General features: G+C 33.7%; 1 protein-coding gene across 7 annotated transcripts in view; it reads right to left on the bottom strand.

Moving 5' to 3' along the window:
* Nucleotides 1-2886: 2886 nt before the first annotated feature.
* Nucleotides 2887-18768, bottom strand: part of LOC6034560 (AF4/FMR2 family member lilli) — a 187142-nt gene continuing 171260 nt past the window's right edge. For 2 of the 7 annotated variants that reach the window (XM_038252543.1, XM_038252542.1), the window contains exons 5-11: nt 15708-16584; nt 13053-13777; nt 7443-7623; nt 7039-7095; nt 6088-6171; nt 5840-5988; nt 2887-4599 (exon numbers count right to left, since the gene is read on the bottom strand). In XM_038252543.1, the coding sequence (XP_038108471.1) occupies nt 4463-4599; nt 5840-5988; nt 6088-6171; nt 7039-7095; nt 7443-7623; nt 13053-13777; nt 15708-16584 (2210 nt within the window). In that variant the 3' untranslated portion in view covers nt 2887-4462. Of the gene's footprint in view, nt 4600-5839; nt 5989-6087; nt 6172-7038; nt 7096-7442; nt 7624-13038; nt 13778-15707; nt 16585-18768 lie in introns of those variants that run through there. The other 5 variants (XM_038252545.1, XM_038252544.1, XR_005277123.1 and 2 more) reach the window with 5 other exon arrangements.

The following is an 18768-nucleotide window of genomic DNA, read 5'->3' as shown; positions in this document are numbered from 1 at the left end:
TATTTTGAAGCGCTGTTGAATAACATTTATGGCGTCATCCATAAAGTATGTTACGCAAAAATCGGCCAAAAACAACCCCCCCCCCCCCTTCCCCTTATGCCACATTTTGTCACGCAAGGTTGAACCCCCAGTCAAAAAAGTTCGTCACATTTTGCCAGACCCCTCCCCCCTCCATCCCCTTATTTTTTCTAGTTACTCTCATAATTTTAATATGTATGCCAATTTTAATATGAAAAAAATATAAGTTGTCTAAATATTCATTTGATAAACATTGCGACATAGAAAAACACTTTTGTATCTCTTAAAAATTAGAAGATCTTGTATCACATTCAAGTATTCAAAAATCTTGAAAACTGTTTTTCACAGCTTTGTATCTAATAAGTTCAAACCATTTAATAGCAGTTGGCTTATGAACACCCTGCCTTCAAAGCATTTATTTTTATCGAGCAAGAATTTGCAAAATATTGAAGTTCCAACTGAATAAAAAACATGTGACTATAAAATCAATTATAATGTGATACTTCTAAATAATAGTAAGCAAACAATTTAAAAAAAGAGGATTTGATTTAATTGTGTACATTTCGAATTGATATTATACAAGCATAAAAACCTAGCGTGACGTCACAGTCTCGCAAACCCCCTTCGTCACATCTTGTCACACCTACGGTAACCCCACCCCACCCCTAAGAGCGTACGTACTCTATGGATGACGCCTATTGAAAGACGAATCGAAATTGTGTGGCCTACCCCAGTAGGTGTTTTAAAAATATAAATGTTGAGGCAAGTCTTCCCATTACGATAATATTTTAAAAAAATAATTGAAATCCTATCAATGCCACCCCGATTCACGATACTATTCGTAAATCATTTTAAAGATTATGCACAACATATGAAATTTAGTTTCTTTTTGTTAGATGAACTTAACTGCTATAAAAAGGTTTAAACCTAGAGGGTGACGAGCAGGAATTCCCGGGAAAAGTTTTCAGAGAAATTGGTCATTTTTTAACCGGGAAATTGGGTCGACTCATGGTCACTACTTTTAACAATCGAAAAACTGCAAATATTTCGCTAAAATCAAGCTTTCGGTGGCTATATCTTGAAAACGGAGCTTTTTATCAAAAAATCTGTAAAGTACTTTTCGATTTCAAATTCAATTTTGCATTAAAAAATAATGTCAAACTTGTTTTTGCATAAAACTTCGATTTTTTCCAAAAAATCACTATTTTTTCAAAAAATCATAACTCGGCGGCAGTTTTTTTGACCATGTTTCTCTATAGCTCAAAAGTTGCGGATTTTTGTCCCCTAAAACATATCAAAAAATCTCGAAAATCAAAAAATATGTATTTTGGGAAATTGAGTTTTAGTAAAATAAAAGTTGATTAAAAAAAGTCCTCAACAATACCTACAACTTTGCCGAAGACACCAAATTGATCAGAAAATTCACTCTAAAGTTACAGCTGTTTGAATATTTACATACCATTTTTGTATGGACAGCAGCCAAAATTGTATGGAGACTTGTATGGGTGAACCAATGACGCAAAATAGCTTATTTGGTCATAAGGAAGGGCCTCACTAAGTTTGAGCCAAATAAAAAAATACAAATAAAATCCATTTCCGGTTTTCAAAGAGAATTGCTCAGGTGTTGCTTAGAATCCTTATTTGTCTTGGCTAGATCCCAATTTTTCAAATATTTAAATTATTGTTAAGGTGAAAAAAACAAATAACTAGTTGAGGTCTACTACGACCAACTACAACACATACATTTTTTTAAAAAACTTAGGAAAAATCATTAGTAAGAACTAAGAATCGAACAAAAAAATAATTCAGTACAAACCAACAAATCCTTGAATTTAACTTGTACTAGCGGCTCAGAGAAACTTTTTCAACAATATTCCACAAAGTATTTCGATACAAAACTAATATTGTGTTAAATAACTGTGACTTATTAATATTAAATTCATGGAAATGTTGAATTTTTTAATTTTTTGTCGACTGATCAATAATTTTGCTAAAACTAAAACTCCCGGATCCCGGAAATTCCCGGAAAATTGAAAATCTCTAGAATCGTCACCCTCTAGCTCTAGTCACACAAAAAATTGCTATGATTGGTTGCAGTGGTATTATGCCTCAATAAAAAAAATCAACACAAGTTTAAGTCTTGTACAAATATCGTGAATCAGAAATTTTAGAACAATTTTAGTATACGCAAAATTAATCCAAAATTTTCTGTGGCCTCTAGTGTCTAGTAGCTATCTTGTGACACGTCTGCTGTAAAAAGATAGGACTTGTCACAAGATAGCATACAAGCGACGATCTATCGTCGTTAAACTGAATGCTTATAAATAAACATCAAAATTACCGGAATAATTGACTCAAATCGATATGAGTGACCTTATCAAATCCGCGTGGCCAACAACCGTGGCAACTAGCATAGCCGAATCGATCTGCTCGCTTCCTCGAAAAATAGCGCACTCCAAAACAGAGTCAAGCTGATTTCACAGATTTTCACCTTTTTTTCTGACAAACAATAAACTTTTAAAACTGTGTCCAGCTGCAAATCAGCGGAAATGATGAACCTTTTCAAGAAAATTTATGGGAATAATTCGGCGTGACCTCCGTGATCGAAGGCCCTAAAGAAGGTCTAAATGTCCAACCATTAGAAAAAAAAATGTAAAGGTAAAAATTGATACGCGTGTAAAATTGGTTGATAAGCGTGAAGCCATGTGCTAACAAGACGAAGCTGGATGGGAGTAGGACAAACGTTTGAAGAAAAGGACATGGCAAAGCGGGGGATCAAAAAGATTTTTGTTGTTTTGCTACAAACTAGAATTTTGTAAATTCTAATTGGAATTTCTTTTAAGTTCTAACCAGCAAATCGATCAGCAGTGTCGTAAATATTTATACTGCGAATTTATTTTAATACAATATTTATTCCATAATTCACTTCAAACAGCTATTTCCCATTGTCCCACTTAATCCGCGATCCACCGAATTTGCCCGTTTCTTTCCACCAAGTCAATTTTGTGTAAAATTGCCTTCCGCGGGGATGGGTTTGCCTTCTGTTTGTGTGTTAATATTTAATATACTTTTTTTGTGTTTGTTTCTGTAATTAAATATCACATTAATATGCTTCCTTCCGGTTTACCAAATACTAAACACTCATCTTAACAACTAAATCTATGAGGCGTGTGTCATGCTTATTTTTTAATACCATTCTGTTAAGTTTTAAATTTCTTTGTAATCGTTATAGTACAAGAGATTAGAGGGGGAGAGGGGACAAATTTACACCATGTTTTTTTTGTGATTATTTCTGACTTTTAACTATTTACACAAACACACGATTTCTCCTTCTGCTGCTAATTGAAAGATATGGACTGGTTCTTTCTTCTATCCCCACACACAATTACGATGACGACGATGATGACGTTGGCTGATGAGTCTGCTTGTCTGTGCACTATTTTTTTGGTTTTTACATTTGGTGCAAAAATACAAAAAAAAAACTATTCCATTTGTTTGCTCCATTTAATCGTGCTGCTTTGCTCAATCGAAGCATGCTTTGCTTGGTTGTTTGTTTGTTGCTGAATTTGGGCTCGAACGAGACGCGGCTTGCTGCGATTGTTTTGAAAAGGGGGGGAGAGGGTTTCGCAAATTTTGACCAGGGACGTTTGCCAATTGAAGAGATCTTTTTTTGCCAATTGTTTTCGTATTTTATTTCGTCTCTTTTTTTCTATACATAAATTTGTTTACAAATTGTGTGTAGCTTATTTAGAAATCTCCTGTTCTAATTATGTGCACTGCAAATTATGGCAACTAACGTAAAACTATTTATGGCGATTTTCAATTGCATTTTAACGCTCTAACGACAGCTGATAAGTGCGAGTTTAAACTGATTGAAGTGATTCGAAAGCGTATGGCACGGCTTCTTTTGTTTTGTTTAGCTTTTTCGCAGATGAAGTAATAAGAATAAAATGAGTTGCTACTTTTGGCACCTGTCGAGTCCAGGAGAATTGCTGTACTTCACTGAGTCATTTTCGATTGCTGAAAAAATGTTGCCTTTAGTCGGTAAAGAAAAGCCATACTGTATTTTCTTAATATTCTCTAAACAGATAGAGAGTGCAGTTTGCTTCTATCGCGCTACTTGAGTTTATACAAATGTCTCGTTTATTTATTCTTAGCATCATCTGTGACAATAACCCTTACAATTAAGTTTTTTTGTAGGAACTTTGGTTGCTTCATTTCTTACTTAATACAAAACTAATTGAAAGTACGATTTTTGCTGCCCTTAAACAATTGATGAATATTGAAATTTATACTATAAATTTGCACATAAAAACTAATAACAAACTAAAACAAAAATTCTCTTGTTTTCCTCCTAAAATTTTCACTTATCCAATCAATAAAATGGCACAACGTATCCGATGAATTCAACGCAAATAAAAAAAACATGACTAAATACTTTGACTTAAGAACTTTCCATCTTGAAGTTTTTCGACATCATCCGAACGGTATTTTTCAGCGCTTGCCGCTTGTTGCAAAACCAGATTCGGATCACCTCGCGCTCGTAGCCCAGCTGGTGGGCTAGCCCGGTGATTTCCGTGCCTAAAATGAATGCGAAAATGTTAGTAAATTGTTGTTGAAATTAATTGAAATTAATCCAAGCAGGCGTAGCTTCGTTCGTTTGTCAATTTTGACAATTTTGACAATTTTGATAATTTTGATAATTTTGACAATTTTGACAATTTTGACAATTTTGACAATTTTGACAATTTTGACAATTTTGACAATTTTGACAATTTTGACAATTTTGACAATTTTGACAATTTTGACAATTTTGACAATTTTGACAATTTTGACAATTTTGACAATTTTGACAATTTTGACAATTTTGACAATTTTGACAATTTTGACAATTTTGACAATTTTGACAATTTTGACAATTTTGACAATTTTGACAATTTTGACAATTTTGACAATTTTGACAATTTTGACAATTTTGACAATTTTGACAATTTTGACAATTTTGACAATTTTGACAATTTTGACAATTTTGACAATTTTGACAATTTTGACAATTTTGACAATTTTGACAATTTTGACAATTTTGACAATTTTGACAATTTTGACAATTTTGACAATTTTGACAATTTTGACAATTTTGACAATTTTGACAATTTTGACAATTTTGACAATTTTGACAATTTTGACAATTTTGACAATTTTGACAATTTTGACAATTTTGACAATTTTGACAATTTTGACAATTTTGACAATTTTGACAATTTTGACAATTTTGACAATTTGGACAATTTGGACAATTTTGACAATTTTGACAATTTTGACAATTTTGACAATTTTGACAATTTTGACAATTTTGACAATTTTGACAATTTTGACAATTTTGACAATTTTGACAATTTTGACAATTTTGACAATTTTGACAATTTTGACCATTTTGACAATTTTGACAATTTTGACAATTTTGACAATTTTGACAATTTTGACAATTTGGACAATTTGGACAATTTTGACAATTTTGACAATTTTGACAATTTAGACAATTTTGACAATTTTGACAATTTTGACAATTTTGACAATTTTGACAATTTTGACAATTTTGACAATTTTGACAATTTTGACAATTTTGACAATTTTGACAATTTTGACAATTTTGACAATTTTGACAATTTTGACCATTTTGACAATTTTGACAATTTTGACAATTTTGACAATTTTGACAATTTTGACAATTTTGACAATTTTGACAATTTTGACAATTTTGACAGTTGTCCAACTCAAAGACTGCTTGGATCAATTTCACCACCGTTTTTCCCTCACTTACCTGACGGATGCGTGTTGCGCTCAAAGTGACCGTTCAGCAACTCCAGCGCCTGTGGCGTAAAGGACGTCCGTCGTTTCCTCTTCTTGGACGGTTCCACGCCGATAAAGTCCGTCAGGTGGTTCTGGCCCGACTTGAAGCGGGATGAGTGACTGGAAGAGATTAGTTTGAAAATTTAGAAGTTATGCTTTTTGGTTGTGACATTACATCGAATACTGTGTAATTTTTGGGGGGCAAATTTGATCGCTTACCTTTCTTCAGCCTCCTTCATCCAGCGCTCCAGCACGGGTTTGATCTTTTGTGCACTTTTGGGGGTTATGTCTAACTTTTCAAACCTAATTTTTAGTTGTTTGGAATTTTAAAGATGTGATTTTTGTTTGGAGGATTTTCGAAAGGTAGTGGATTTAACAAATGAAAAAAGAAGAAAGAAGAACAAGACAAAAAACATTAGGAGAAAACGCTTAATTGGAAATTAAGTTACGAAAATGTTTTCGAATTGTTTGAAATTTAGACGATTTGTGTGTGACTAAATAAAAAAGCAGTCAACGCAGTTTTCCCGCTACTTCAAATTTTGTTGAATTTGCCAGGACATTGAGAGTGAAGTTCAATCGATGATCGATACAATTTTGTGAACGCAAATTAAATTTAAAAAAAAATTGGGAAAGTAAAACAATGCCCTGGCCAATTCTGGGGAAATTTCGAGTCAAACGAAACAAAAAGCTGATGAAATCAACAAATGTAAAAAGGTAAACGAAAAATTGCATTCCAGTGACGAAGTAGGCGCGCGACCACCATGCAATGTCGTGGCGCAGCCTACTTTACCTACCTCGTAGTTTCAAACAGGCACTGAAAAACATTTACACACGAAGTCGATGGAAATTGTGCTACGATTTTTTGTTTGTTCCGTTGGTTGGATTAAAATCATGCAATCATACCTGGCAAAAGATTAGTCTTACCTTTCCGCGCTAGTGAGCGACTAAATTTTGATTCCCCTCAGATAAACGTAATGCCAAATTTAAAATCAAGCGCGTGCTTGCAAAAAACACACACCAAAAAAATTCTCTATCGCTACGTATAAAAATGCAAAAGGATTACGAAAAATGAAAAACTTAAAACTGGCGTCACATCAGAAAAATGGGAGTCGAACTGACAAAATGTATGTGAGAGAAAAGGTAAAAATTTAAACTGAAAAAAATACATACATTTGCTGCTGCTGGGACGAAAGCTGGGCGGCGCAGTACATCTGGGCGGCGAGGGCACTGCAAGATCCATGTGACGCGAGACACGACAATCGAACCAGTGGAATAAAATGAAGAATCGAAAAAAAGAACACGTGAAAATGGGAACTTTACGCGGGGGTGGTTTTCCACCACCGGAGGAATCAAAAAATGGAGAAAGACAAACGATAAATTAATCCGCTAGACCATTGATTATGAATAATAATTAACGTAAATGAAAAGAAAACAAAGTGGGGAAAGACGCAATGTCCTGGCACACCGTTCTTTTTCTCTCTCTCATTTTGTGATAATTTTTTTTGCGAAACTTTTAATGTGCCAATTTTGCGGAGTTAAACTACTTGAAATTATAGTGAAATTGTCAAATTTACCTGCAGATGGCACTTTGGCTGTAAGCGGGTCCCTCGGTGACGGACAGCGCCTGGCCTACTTGGGTTTGCGTCAGGCCCAGCGAAAGGCGGCGCAGCTTGAACGCCTTGGCGAACTCCTTGATGTCGTCCAGGTCGATGCCGTCCACCACGTTGCAGTTGGTCTGGTTGATGGTGAGCTCGTCTGGAAGGTGGGGTGGGATTAGTTTTTGGACGTATTTTGGTTGTGTGTGACTGTGTGTGCTTGTGTGTGACTTTAAATCATAAAATAAGTAATTTAACGCCCTCTCAAATTTTGCAAAATGCAATTAAAAAGAATCTGCAACAAAACCACCAATCTTCTCAAACAATTTGGTCCACTTTACAGCATCTCCTTTTATTAGCTGAAAATGACCGCACGATCTCTCCAAGCAAACACACTTAACGGCAATTATAGCTAATTTAGGGCAATGATACCCCATCTAAACTTAACTGTGTACATAATACAAGTCGCCTAATGCTGGCACTGGTCGATGACTGAGACGAATCATTTTTGCCATTAACTCATCACACACATTGTGAATTTGTGCTGGCAAATAAGGAGCAGCCGCAACGCACGTTCTCAGTGTGTGTATTTTTCTTCTTTTCTTCAATTTCCGAGTCAATTAATTTGACATTCTCCATTAACGCTTAATTTACGCTAAACAGTTGCCTAAGTGGCTCTGACTTCGGTCGCCACATCGTCATCGTCGTCGAGTTGAGTTTGTTATTATTATTAGAGATTGCTGCTGCGAATGCTCGCTGATGACGACTGATTTCTTGATAAATAAGGTTTGATTAGAGAGCCAAGAAGGGTTTGTCACTCGATGATGTTGGTCACACTTATTGGACTTCATTAAAATAAATTGATGTGGGGGGAATAAAAAACCAAATTTAGTAGATCGAACTAGGAACCGATGGAAAATAACTTGTTGGCTAGTATTGTGATTATTAAAATTGAATTATCTTCAATTTAATACCGATACGCATTCTGACAAATTTTAATTAGAATCTCTTCTTGACTTTAAATTTTTAATTAATTTTATTTCTTGAAAGAAACATAACAAAAATCGCTAAATAAAATTATTTTTCCCAATCATAAAATCAATTGTCACCATGATCAATTTTCTCAGATTTGTTTTTTGATAAAAAATACTATGCTTGAAAAAAAAATACTTTAAACACTTTACAACCAAACTGTACTGTAAGCTCTGAATCACACTGCAAACCATAATGCAGTTTATTTATAAATCTCTTTTGTCAATTCAAGTCCACCAAAGCAACCATCTTAGGCTCATTTGGGGGGCTAGCCCGAATTCAATAAAAAATCGTTTTAAAAAAATAAAAATATAAAAATTGAAATTACAAGCCATGGCCATGCATGGTCTCAACATTTGAATGAAAAAAGTGTTTTAAAATGCATTTTACATCTGCCTAGTTGTTTTTCAAAGATTAGTTTTCAAAATATGCAAGTGATGAAGAGATTTTTTTTTTGCAGGAAAATGCATTTCTAATGTTTTCAGCTGGTTAGACTTCTATTTCCTTTGAAATTTTGAAGTTTTTTGAAAAAAAAAATTTTTTTTGCCCCCTGATTTTTTGGACCGACATAAACATTGAATTTTTTTTGCAACGGCCTAACTGTAAAATTTTAATAATTTTAGAGTAAAAAAAACATCAAGGCAACATTCATTAATTTAACGTAACCTTTTGAAAAAAATATAAAAAAATCTTCTCGGAACATAATGAGTAGTTTATTTTTGCGTATAATATTTAAGAGAAACACGATACATAAACATTGTTTTTGTTTTTTTTTTCAATTTGGCAATTTTGTGTTGATTATGTTATATAACGCTCTTTTGAAATGTTAGTTCTGATTCCGAAATTTAAAAAATCTAAGAGATGAGAAAATTTCACAAATTTAAACAAAAATAAAATGAAAGGCGCTTGTGTTTCATTTATCCGCTGCATCTCAACAACCAAGCGTCCAATCTTTAACGGTTCTTAGCTAAAATTTAAGATTTTTGTTTAAAATTTTCGAATAAATATTTGCAGAGATGGTCACTCAAAGGGCATTATTTAAAACAGTCTAGAAACTGCATGTTTTTAGTAAAAAACAAATTGTTAAGTGGACATATCACGAAAACGTTGCATTTAATCAAAATTAGTTTTGAATACCCTTCGATTGAAAAATTCATTTTTTTATTAAAAATTGATTTTTTTATTGAAAAATGAAGACGGGTAAACAATCCTAAATCAAATAAAAAAAACTTAAAAAAATAAAAAATTAAGATTTTGGAAAATTATTTTATTTTGTGTATCTGTTTTTTTCTGAATAGTTTTCATCAATACCTACAACTTTGCCTAAGACAACAAATCGATCAAAAAATTCAAACACAGATACAGTTTTTAAACAGTTTCCAAAATTGTATGAACCAATGACATGAACTGGTTTGAGTTTGAGCCAAAGATACAAATAATAATAAAAATGAACAAATCGGATATTTTCGTTAATAATTGCTCCCCTATTTTAACATACTTAATTAACTATACCATCAACCAAAACTAAAATGAAGGTAAACATCAATGATCCTTAAACCAAACTAATTTATCAGATGCATTATTTTTTTTCACAGAATTTCAGCGGGGAATTTCATTTGAATAAAAAAAACATTTCTCAGAGTAAGAATCATGTGATTTCCACTTTAAGTTAAATATTTTTTGAGTGTAAATTTAATTTTAATTTTGTATATGTTTGGTCTTTGGCTGAAAACTATCAATTATGAATGAATGTGCTTAAATTGCAGTAAAAAAGTTTAAAATAATTATGAACAGTCCCACAGAAATTTTCACAATGCAACTACAAAGTAATGATTGTAAAGATATTTTAATTAGGACAGTTAACTGTACGCATAAATTTTACAATATTTTTCCAAGTAGTTATATTCACATTCTTGATACCATGTTTGAAATTCTCTTTATGATCTTATCGGCATTCGATACAAACTATAACGCGAATCATGATGTCTGGATCGTAAAGAAAGTTGGAGAAAATTCCTACTGGATAATAACACTTCCAATTTATTATCCAGTATGATGATCTAATCTTACTTCTTAGATAAAGTTGTTGGTATTTTGAAGCAAAATTTTATTGCAAATTCTAATTTTGGGAAAAAAATTATCTACTTAAAGCACGATGAGATTTTTATGTTTTCCTGTTGGAAATTTGACGTTGAAATTATTTGACGATTTTTTTAATGGTATATTTTATTTTCAAGATAGACGAACGAAATTTTTAAAAAATGGAAATTGTTCTTAAAGCTTTGCTTAGGCAAGGAAACACATTTTTCATGATCTTAATTTTTTGTTGTCTTATTGGATATTTGCCATTTAAATCAAAGTTTTTATGAGAGTTCCAATAAGTATTTTATTTTTTGTTCCTTTGGTTGGCTTCGGATACAGTAATTGTCCGGTAACTGGACTGAGAACGTAACCCAATTTCTTAAACAAAAAGTTAAACAAAAAAAATTAAGCTTTCAAGATTCCTTTACTCATAAAAAAATCAAATGAATTCAAATTTGAGCAATTCTCTACCAAAACCGGAAATGGATTTTATTTGTATTTTTTTATTTGGCTCAAACTTTGTGGGAGCCTTCCCTATGACCAAAGAAGCCATTTTGCATCATTAGTTTGTCCATATAAATTTCCATACAAATTTGGCAGCTGTTCATACAAAAATGGTACGTAAATATTCGAAAATCTGTAACTTTTGAAGGAATTTTTTGATCAATTTGGTGTCTTCGGCAAAGTTGTAGGTATTGTTAAGGACTATTTAGAAAAAAATAGGTACACGGAAAAAAAAAATTTCCCGATTTTTTTATTAGTTTTTTTTCACAAAAACTCAAATTCCCAAAATACGTATTTTTTGATTTTCGAGATTTTTTTATATGATTTAGGGGACAAAAATCCGCAACTTTTGAGCTATAGAAAAACATGGTCAAAAAATCTGCCGTCGAGTTATGATTTTTTGAAAAACTGGTGATTTTTGGAAAAAATCGAAATTTCATACATAAAATTTTTTTGACCTCATTTTTTTATGCAAAATTGAATTTGCAATCGAAAAGTACTTTACAGATTTTTTGATAAAGGGCTCCGTTTTCAAGATATAGCCACCGAAAGTTTGATTTCAGCGAAATATTTGCAGTTTTTCGATTTTTAAAAATAGTGACCATGAGTGACCATTTCTAAAAATATTTTTTTTTGAAAAGTTCAGAAAATTTGCTATAAAATTGTCTAAGAGACATTGAAGATTGGACCTCTGGTTGCTGAGATACAGAGGCTTAAAGAAAAAGAGACACGAAAATTGAAGTTTTCTAAGTCTCACCCAAACAGCCCACCATTTTCTAATGACGATATCTCAGCAATTAATGGTCCGATTTTCAATGTTAATACATGAAACATTCGTGAAATTTTCCGATCTTTTCGAAAAAAATATTTTGAAAAAAATTAAATCAAGACTAACATTTTAAAAGGGCCAAACTTTGAATATTATGCCCATTAAAAATGTTAGTCTTGATTTAAAAATATTTTTTCGAAAAGATCGGAAAATTTCACGAATGTTTCATGTATTAACATTGAAAATCGGACCATTAATTGCTGAGATATCGTCATTAGAAAATGGTGGGCTGTTTGAGACAGAAAACTTCAATTTTCGTGTTTCTTTTCAAGCCGCTGTATCTCAGCAACCAGAGGTCCAATCTTCAATGTCTCTTAGACAATTTTATAGCAACTTTTCAAAAAATATTTTAGAAATGGTCACTCATGGTCACTATTTTTAAAATTGAAAAACTGCAAATATAAATAAACTTTCGGTGGCTATATCTGAAAACGGAGCCCTTTATCAAAAAATAAAGCTTTTCGATTGCAAATTCAATTTTGCATTAAAAATGAGGTCAAAAAATTTAATGTGAAAAATCGATTTTTCCAAAATCACCAGTTTCAAAAAATCATAACTTGGGCGGCAGATTTTGACCATGTTTCTCTATAGCTCAAAAGTTGCGGATTTGTCCCCTATAACATATCAAAAATCTCGAAAATCAAAAATACGTATTTTGAATTTGAGTTTTTGTGAAAAAGTTAATAAAAAATCGGGAAATTTTTTTCCGTGTACCTATTTTTCTAAATAGTCCTTAACAATACCTACAACTTTGCCGAAGACACCGAATTGATCAAAAATTCCTTCAAAATTACAGATTTTCGTATTTACGTACCATTTTTGTATGAACAGCTGCCAAATTTGTATGGAAATTTATATGGACAAACTAATGATGCAAAATGGCTTCTTTGGTCATAGGGAAGGCCCCCACAAAGTTTGAGCCAAATCAAAAAATACAAAAAATAAAAATGGTCGAAATCGGCCGGTTTTGTAGAGAATTGCTCATTTGAAAATAAAAAGATTGAACAAAAATTTTGAAGTTATGTATAATTGATAATTTCTAACCGTAAAAGAAAGAGTTTATGTTTCGAATTGTGTTTTTTGTGTATTGGAGTAGTAATGTGTTAAAATCGGAATGCAAACGGAAACCTTCGGGGGCTTACTTGGAGAATCTTCGAGCTCATTCGCCGTGGACTGCCCGTCCTCGTCGCAGTCCCGCTCCCGGTCGCAATCCCGCCCACCGTCCTCATCGTCACCATCCTCCTCGTGGAGGGACAACTGATGAACGGAAGACCCTCCCGGGCTAAGCTTCCTCGGCGGTGGCGTCAAACTCCGGTGCCGCTTGAGAGAGGTCCCCGCGGAAGAAGACGAGGATGTCGAAGGAAGGGGGTGCAGGGCGTGGGGGGAAATCTTCTGCTCTACGTCGTCCATCGTGAGGGAGATGATTCCCGGAGTGGTGCCGGATGTGGACGGTGAACACGTGGTCGACGTGGACGGTTTGTGTTGTTGTTGGTGCTGGAGTTGCTGCAGGTGATCTGGACCGGTGGTAGACAAACCGGATGATCCGGATGCTGTGACCGTGGTCGAGGTCAGCGATGACGACGATGATGGCACCAAGAGTTGTTGTTGTTGCTGATGTTGCTGTTGATCTCGACTTGATGATGGATGGAGGGAGAGGTTGTGGAGGTGGGAAGGGTGGTGCAGGGGATGTTGGGGTGAAATGGATGGATTGAAGTGCATCGAGGAGGGATGCGTTTTTTGTACTGAGCATGACGAGGAGGATGATGAGGAGGAAGAAGATGAAGAGGACGAGCACGAGGGGTGAAGAGGTGGGGTTTGAGGAGGTTGAGATTTCGTGACGGTTATTTCACCGTTCGATGTAGTTATCCTGTTGAGGGTGAAAATTTCAATAAAGAATGTAAGTGTTTCATCATAACATAATTTGAAATCATTTTAAACAAAAACAAAAAAAAAGTACGATCATGCCCTGATCTGGATTACGAAGCATATGAGGGATGCAATACCGGGGGTACCCATGACTTAATTTCGAGTATATGGCAATCAAGGTTCATTATTCTAGAAAAAATCATCCAATGTTTTTAGAATTATAGCGTTATGAATCCGATATGAATTAAGCTACAAATTCAAAGTATTTTCTCTGTATTTTTAAAAAACATTATTAATGGTAGTTAATTGAGAAAGTCTCTTAAACTTGAAAAGTAATTCCATGAAGTTTTAGACAAAAAATATTTATCAAAACTTCGTATTAATGCATAAAAAAACGTCGTTCTTAAGATTTTGCAAAAGGGGTATCCAAAGATTTGCTACATTTTGAAATCGATTGGCTACGGAATATCAAACAATAATCAATTTTTTTCTGTGTTGGTGTCAATTGAAGGCAGAAATTTTCTACGGTTTAATAGTGATTGTATGGTTTAAATTTTTTTTTTTTTCAAATTTATGGAAGCTACGATTTTTTGAAAAAAATATCCTACATTTTAGAAATTGCGATCATTCGACACCCATTTTTCAATAAAAAGTAAATTTCTGTATTTTTTTAAATGTCATAAAATTCGACACAGAGAATAAATAAGGGTGTTTTTCGATAATTAGAAGTTTTATGATAAACTTAGAATTTTAAAAACAAAATAACACTTGAATTGATTGAGAATGAAAATTAATGCAAAATAATTTCATATCAATAAGGCCAATTTCAATTCAATTTCATTATTTAAAAAAAATGAGGATAAATAAGGCAATCTTTGGGCAGAAAAGATATGTCAGTCCAACTTCAATTGAAATCCTAACAAAAAAAAACACTTTTTGAATAATCGAATCAGATTTCGGAAAATCGAATGTTTGGGGTCAGTTTGCTCAAATATAGCCCCAAAAATTCAAAAATATTTTGAAATTTTAAACCCAGCCAGGCAAAAGTAAGTAAAGCAAGAAAATAAAGTATGCGGAAAACATAGATTTTTGTCCATGATTCAAATCGAAACTTCGGGTTAGGACTGTATAACTGTTACAAATTGTAAACTACACAGAAAAAAACAAATAATTTCGAAGGATGAAATGTAATTCTACCTTATTTTACGTGGAATAATTGGAAAATATAAATTTACCCATTCTAAGAGATTTTATTTACCATTTTACAAGATTTAAAACATGGAAAGATTCCCAGATTTAAAATTACCACAATTACTATTATTTTGGAATTTTGTTATCCAATATGGTTGTTTTGTTCTCTTCACAAATTTTGAACTTTTATATCAAAAATTAGGCTGGTACAAATTTTATTTAAAGTTTTTGTCGCTCTCCCCCCCCCCCCCCTCCCTTCTTCAATGATGTCGCGAAAAATCATTTTTGATTAAAATCAAAAATTTCTGGAGACTACGTGTTATCAAATGATTAAGATTTTTAGAAACATTTTAAAAATACAAAATCATGTGAAAATTTTAAGTATTTTCATAAAAAAAGTATCATAACTTTCGTAATATGTAATTCAAAAATTTCGATTCCCATATTTTAAACAACTAAAATCTCTAGAATTTTTCAAAAATATATAGTTTTGAGATTCTTTTAGAATTTCTAAAAAATAGTGTTATCGTTCTCAAAATGCTTGAAAAAAAAAAATCAATATTACCATAACAATAATTTTGATTTTTTTTTTCGAGGAATGTTCCATTATCAAAATACAGGAAAAATACAAACGCAAAACTTGCTCTGAAATGATTATTATATTTTTTTTTTGAAAATATTTGGTAATAAAAATAATCAAACTCACGTTTCATCATGGTTTTGGCCACATACACACTCACCTACTGATGGCCCCGTCCGCGGGCGAAAGCTGCTGCTGCTGAAGCTGAATTTGCTGCATCTGATGCTGTGGACTGGTCAAGTTTCTGACCTGTATCAACCCCACATTCGACGACGGCCCTCCTCCTCCTCCTCCCCCTGCACTATTACTCGCCCCACCACTGCCATTGCTGCTGGCGCCACTTGCCCCAGTGATGCTTCCGTTACTTCCCGAGCACGGTGCAATCCCTGCCGGGGACATGCTGCTCCGTTTAAGTTGCTGCTGCTGCTGACTTGATTGGTGTGACCTCGACGGGGAAGCGACCTTTGGCGATTCCAGCTTGATGCGCATCTCCGGCGTGGACCGTTCCGAGGGCGTTTTTTCGTGCGTGGACAAGTTTTTGACCTTGTCGGCAAAGTGCTGCTGGAGTTGCTGTTTGGCCTGTTGTTGTTGTTGCTGGTGGTGATGCTGCTGCTGCTGTTGCTGGAGATGCTGGTTTTGCTGATGTTGCTGATTCAGGTGGTTCAGGTGGTTCAAGTGGTTACTGCTGGCGGCTGCGGCTGCGGCCAACGCCAGTGGATTCGTCAACAGCTGTTGGCTCGCGATTGCGGCATTTGGCGATTGCTGGTTCAGGTGGTTCAGATGGTGATGGTTCAAGTGGTTCAACCCCGGCAGATGGTGATGGTTGAGCGCGGGATGCTGCTGCTGATGCTGTTGATGGTTCTGATGGCCACCACCCACAACCAGATCACCAAACGAGGACGAGCTGGAACTGGCGGCGGCGGCTGCGGCAGCGACGGTATTAAAATTTAAACACTGCAATAAATTGTCGCTGCTGCTCGCGCTGGAAATCACCTGTTGCCCCACGGGAATCGTCAGGATGGTTTGGGTGGCGATTCCTGTGAATGAAATTTTCGCAAAATGCCACCCAATTTGGGGGTGGGTGGGGGAACGAGAGAGAGAGAGAGAGAAAGAGAAAGTGTTAATATGTTATTTTTGAGGGGTGAGGATGGCTGCGTAAATGCGATGATTGAGAAATATACATGAGCGAAATTGGTTTGGCACGCGTTTGGCGTAAAATAGTATCGAAATACTACGCGTTGGAAACACGTGTTATTTTGGGGTGGGAAACGTGAATGCAGTTAATTTTCTGATAATTGTTTGACTTCCGATGCAATTTACTCCTACTTTCAAATTTGTTAAATAATCAGAAAAAATGATAAATCAAAAAATTAAAAGCGTTCAAAATTGTTAAAAATTGTTCATAACTCAATAACTCCCCATTTTAGAATGAACACCTCACTCCTCATTTTTAGAATGAATTTTCCTAAGAGTAAACTTAACAAAAAATCATTTTTTGGGAAAGCAAAATTGAAGATTTTTTGACGTTTTGAGTTCGAAATTTAAAAATGATTAAAAAATATTCTCTTTGGATGAGCGCTTATTGTAAAACTGACTGTTGCATGCGGTTGATGGTAGTTTTTTTTTACATTAAATTCAATAAAAGTCCTGTATTGCTAAGCAAATTTTTCACCAACCAATCCATTTTACAATATATTCATACAATATATTGCGTTGAAGCGCAGTAGGCCTTGAAATTTGATTTTTTTAAATTTCGTACCGAAAACAATTGAATGGCGCCATTTAAATGTAGAGCAATTCGCTACGAAATCGGTATTTTTTATAGAATTTTAACTTTTGTATTTTTTAATCCGACTGAAACTTTTAAGGCTACCAACTCTTGCTGAGCCAAAATCCGTATACTTTACCAATATGACACCATGGTATAACAAAAACTGTCTAGGAATTATTTAGATTAGTTTGGAATTTGGGAATTTAAAATATTTTTGTTAAACGTTTAAAAGTTTACGAAATGTCAAGTTTGCTTTTACGAATAATATCGTTGTTAGTGTTTTCACGAAAACATTTCTAGTGTTTTTATTGGAAAGGTCCTGTAAATACAAGCACAACACAAGGTTTTCACAAGTCAAAATTTGATCTTTTATTTAATAAATATGTTTTGTAAGGAATTTGAAAAGAACAATCATTGACAATCAATTTTGAACTGAGGAAAACCTTATAATGTGGCCCTCTTAAACCTTGCGGTTTCGTCAACGGATTCACAGGCGTGTATCGTTCTTTTTGCGACAAGACTCCACCTCCCGGGTCTTCTAAGTGTGATTTGTTTCAACAATTTTTCATAACCTGCTCATGGTCAATGGAATGCAAATGTCTAAAGAAAAATTTCAACAGCCAACAAATCTTGAAGAAAAATATTTACAAAAAATATTAAAATTGGCTCATAACCAGAAAAACAGAACTCGAGGAAATTATAAAAAATGCACTGCTCGTGTTTGAAAGAATGTCGATGAATTCTGTATCACAGACATTTAGTACAGCTTATTTTTGAAAACAAGAACAAAAATATTCAAGAACTCTTCATGTTTAACAATATTAAAAATTCAGAGAAATTTATTCCTTGGAAAAAACATTAATAATTTTAAAGTTTTTGCACGTTATATTTAAGACATTTTCAAAAATAAAACCGAAAAAAATGGCAAGGAAATTCACATATTTCACAAGAAATTTAAAAATAATTATAAGCATTGAACTTTGATAAAAGTGCCCTAGATTTTTTTTAGTTTTCAGCAAAAACGTTCAAAACAAAGAATTCCTATGGCATACTCATTCCCCCCCAAGAATAACCAAATTCCCTCCCAGGGGGGAATTCCTCACCGGTTATAAGATTGCAATGGATAGCTATAAATTCCAAAACACTATAATTTTATAAAGATTGAATGATTTTCCATTGAGTTACAGCCAATATCTTGCACATAGCCAATATTTCATACTTTTGCAATGAAAAAAAAAAATAAAATTGCATTGCAATTGCAACACAATATCCACTATTGACAACAGTTCCACTTTTTGTGGTACATTGTATTGTTTAACGGAATTACACCAAAAAAATCGAAATTTATTTAAAAGAGCTGGAACACGTTAAGGTTCATAATCAACGCCGAAAGATGCATTCGAAATTGTTTTCTGTTAATTAGAATCTTATTTTCCCTGAAAACTTAAAA

The sequence above is a fragment of the Culex quinquefasciatus genome, chromosome 2 (assembly GCF_015732765.1).
Source record: "Culex quinquefasciatus strain JHB chromosome 2, VPISU_Cqui_1.0_pri_paternal, whole genome shotgun sequence".
Taxonomy (NCBI): Eukaryota; Metazoa; Arthropoda; class Insecta; order Diptera; family Culicidae; genus Culex; species Culex quinquefasciatus.
This window is presented reverse-complemented; position numbering and strand designations above follow the sequence as displayed.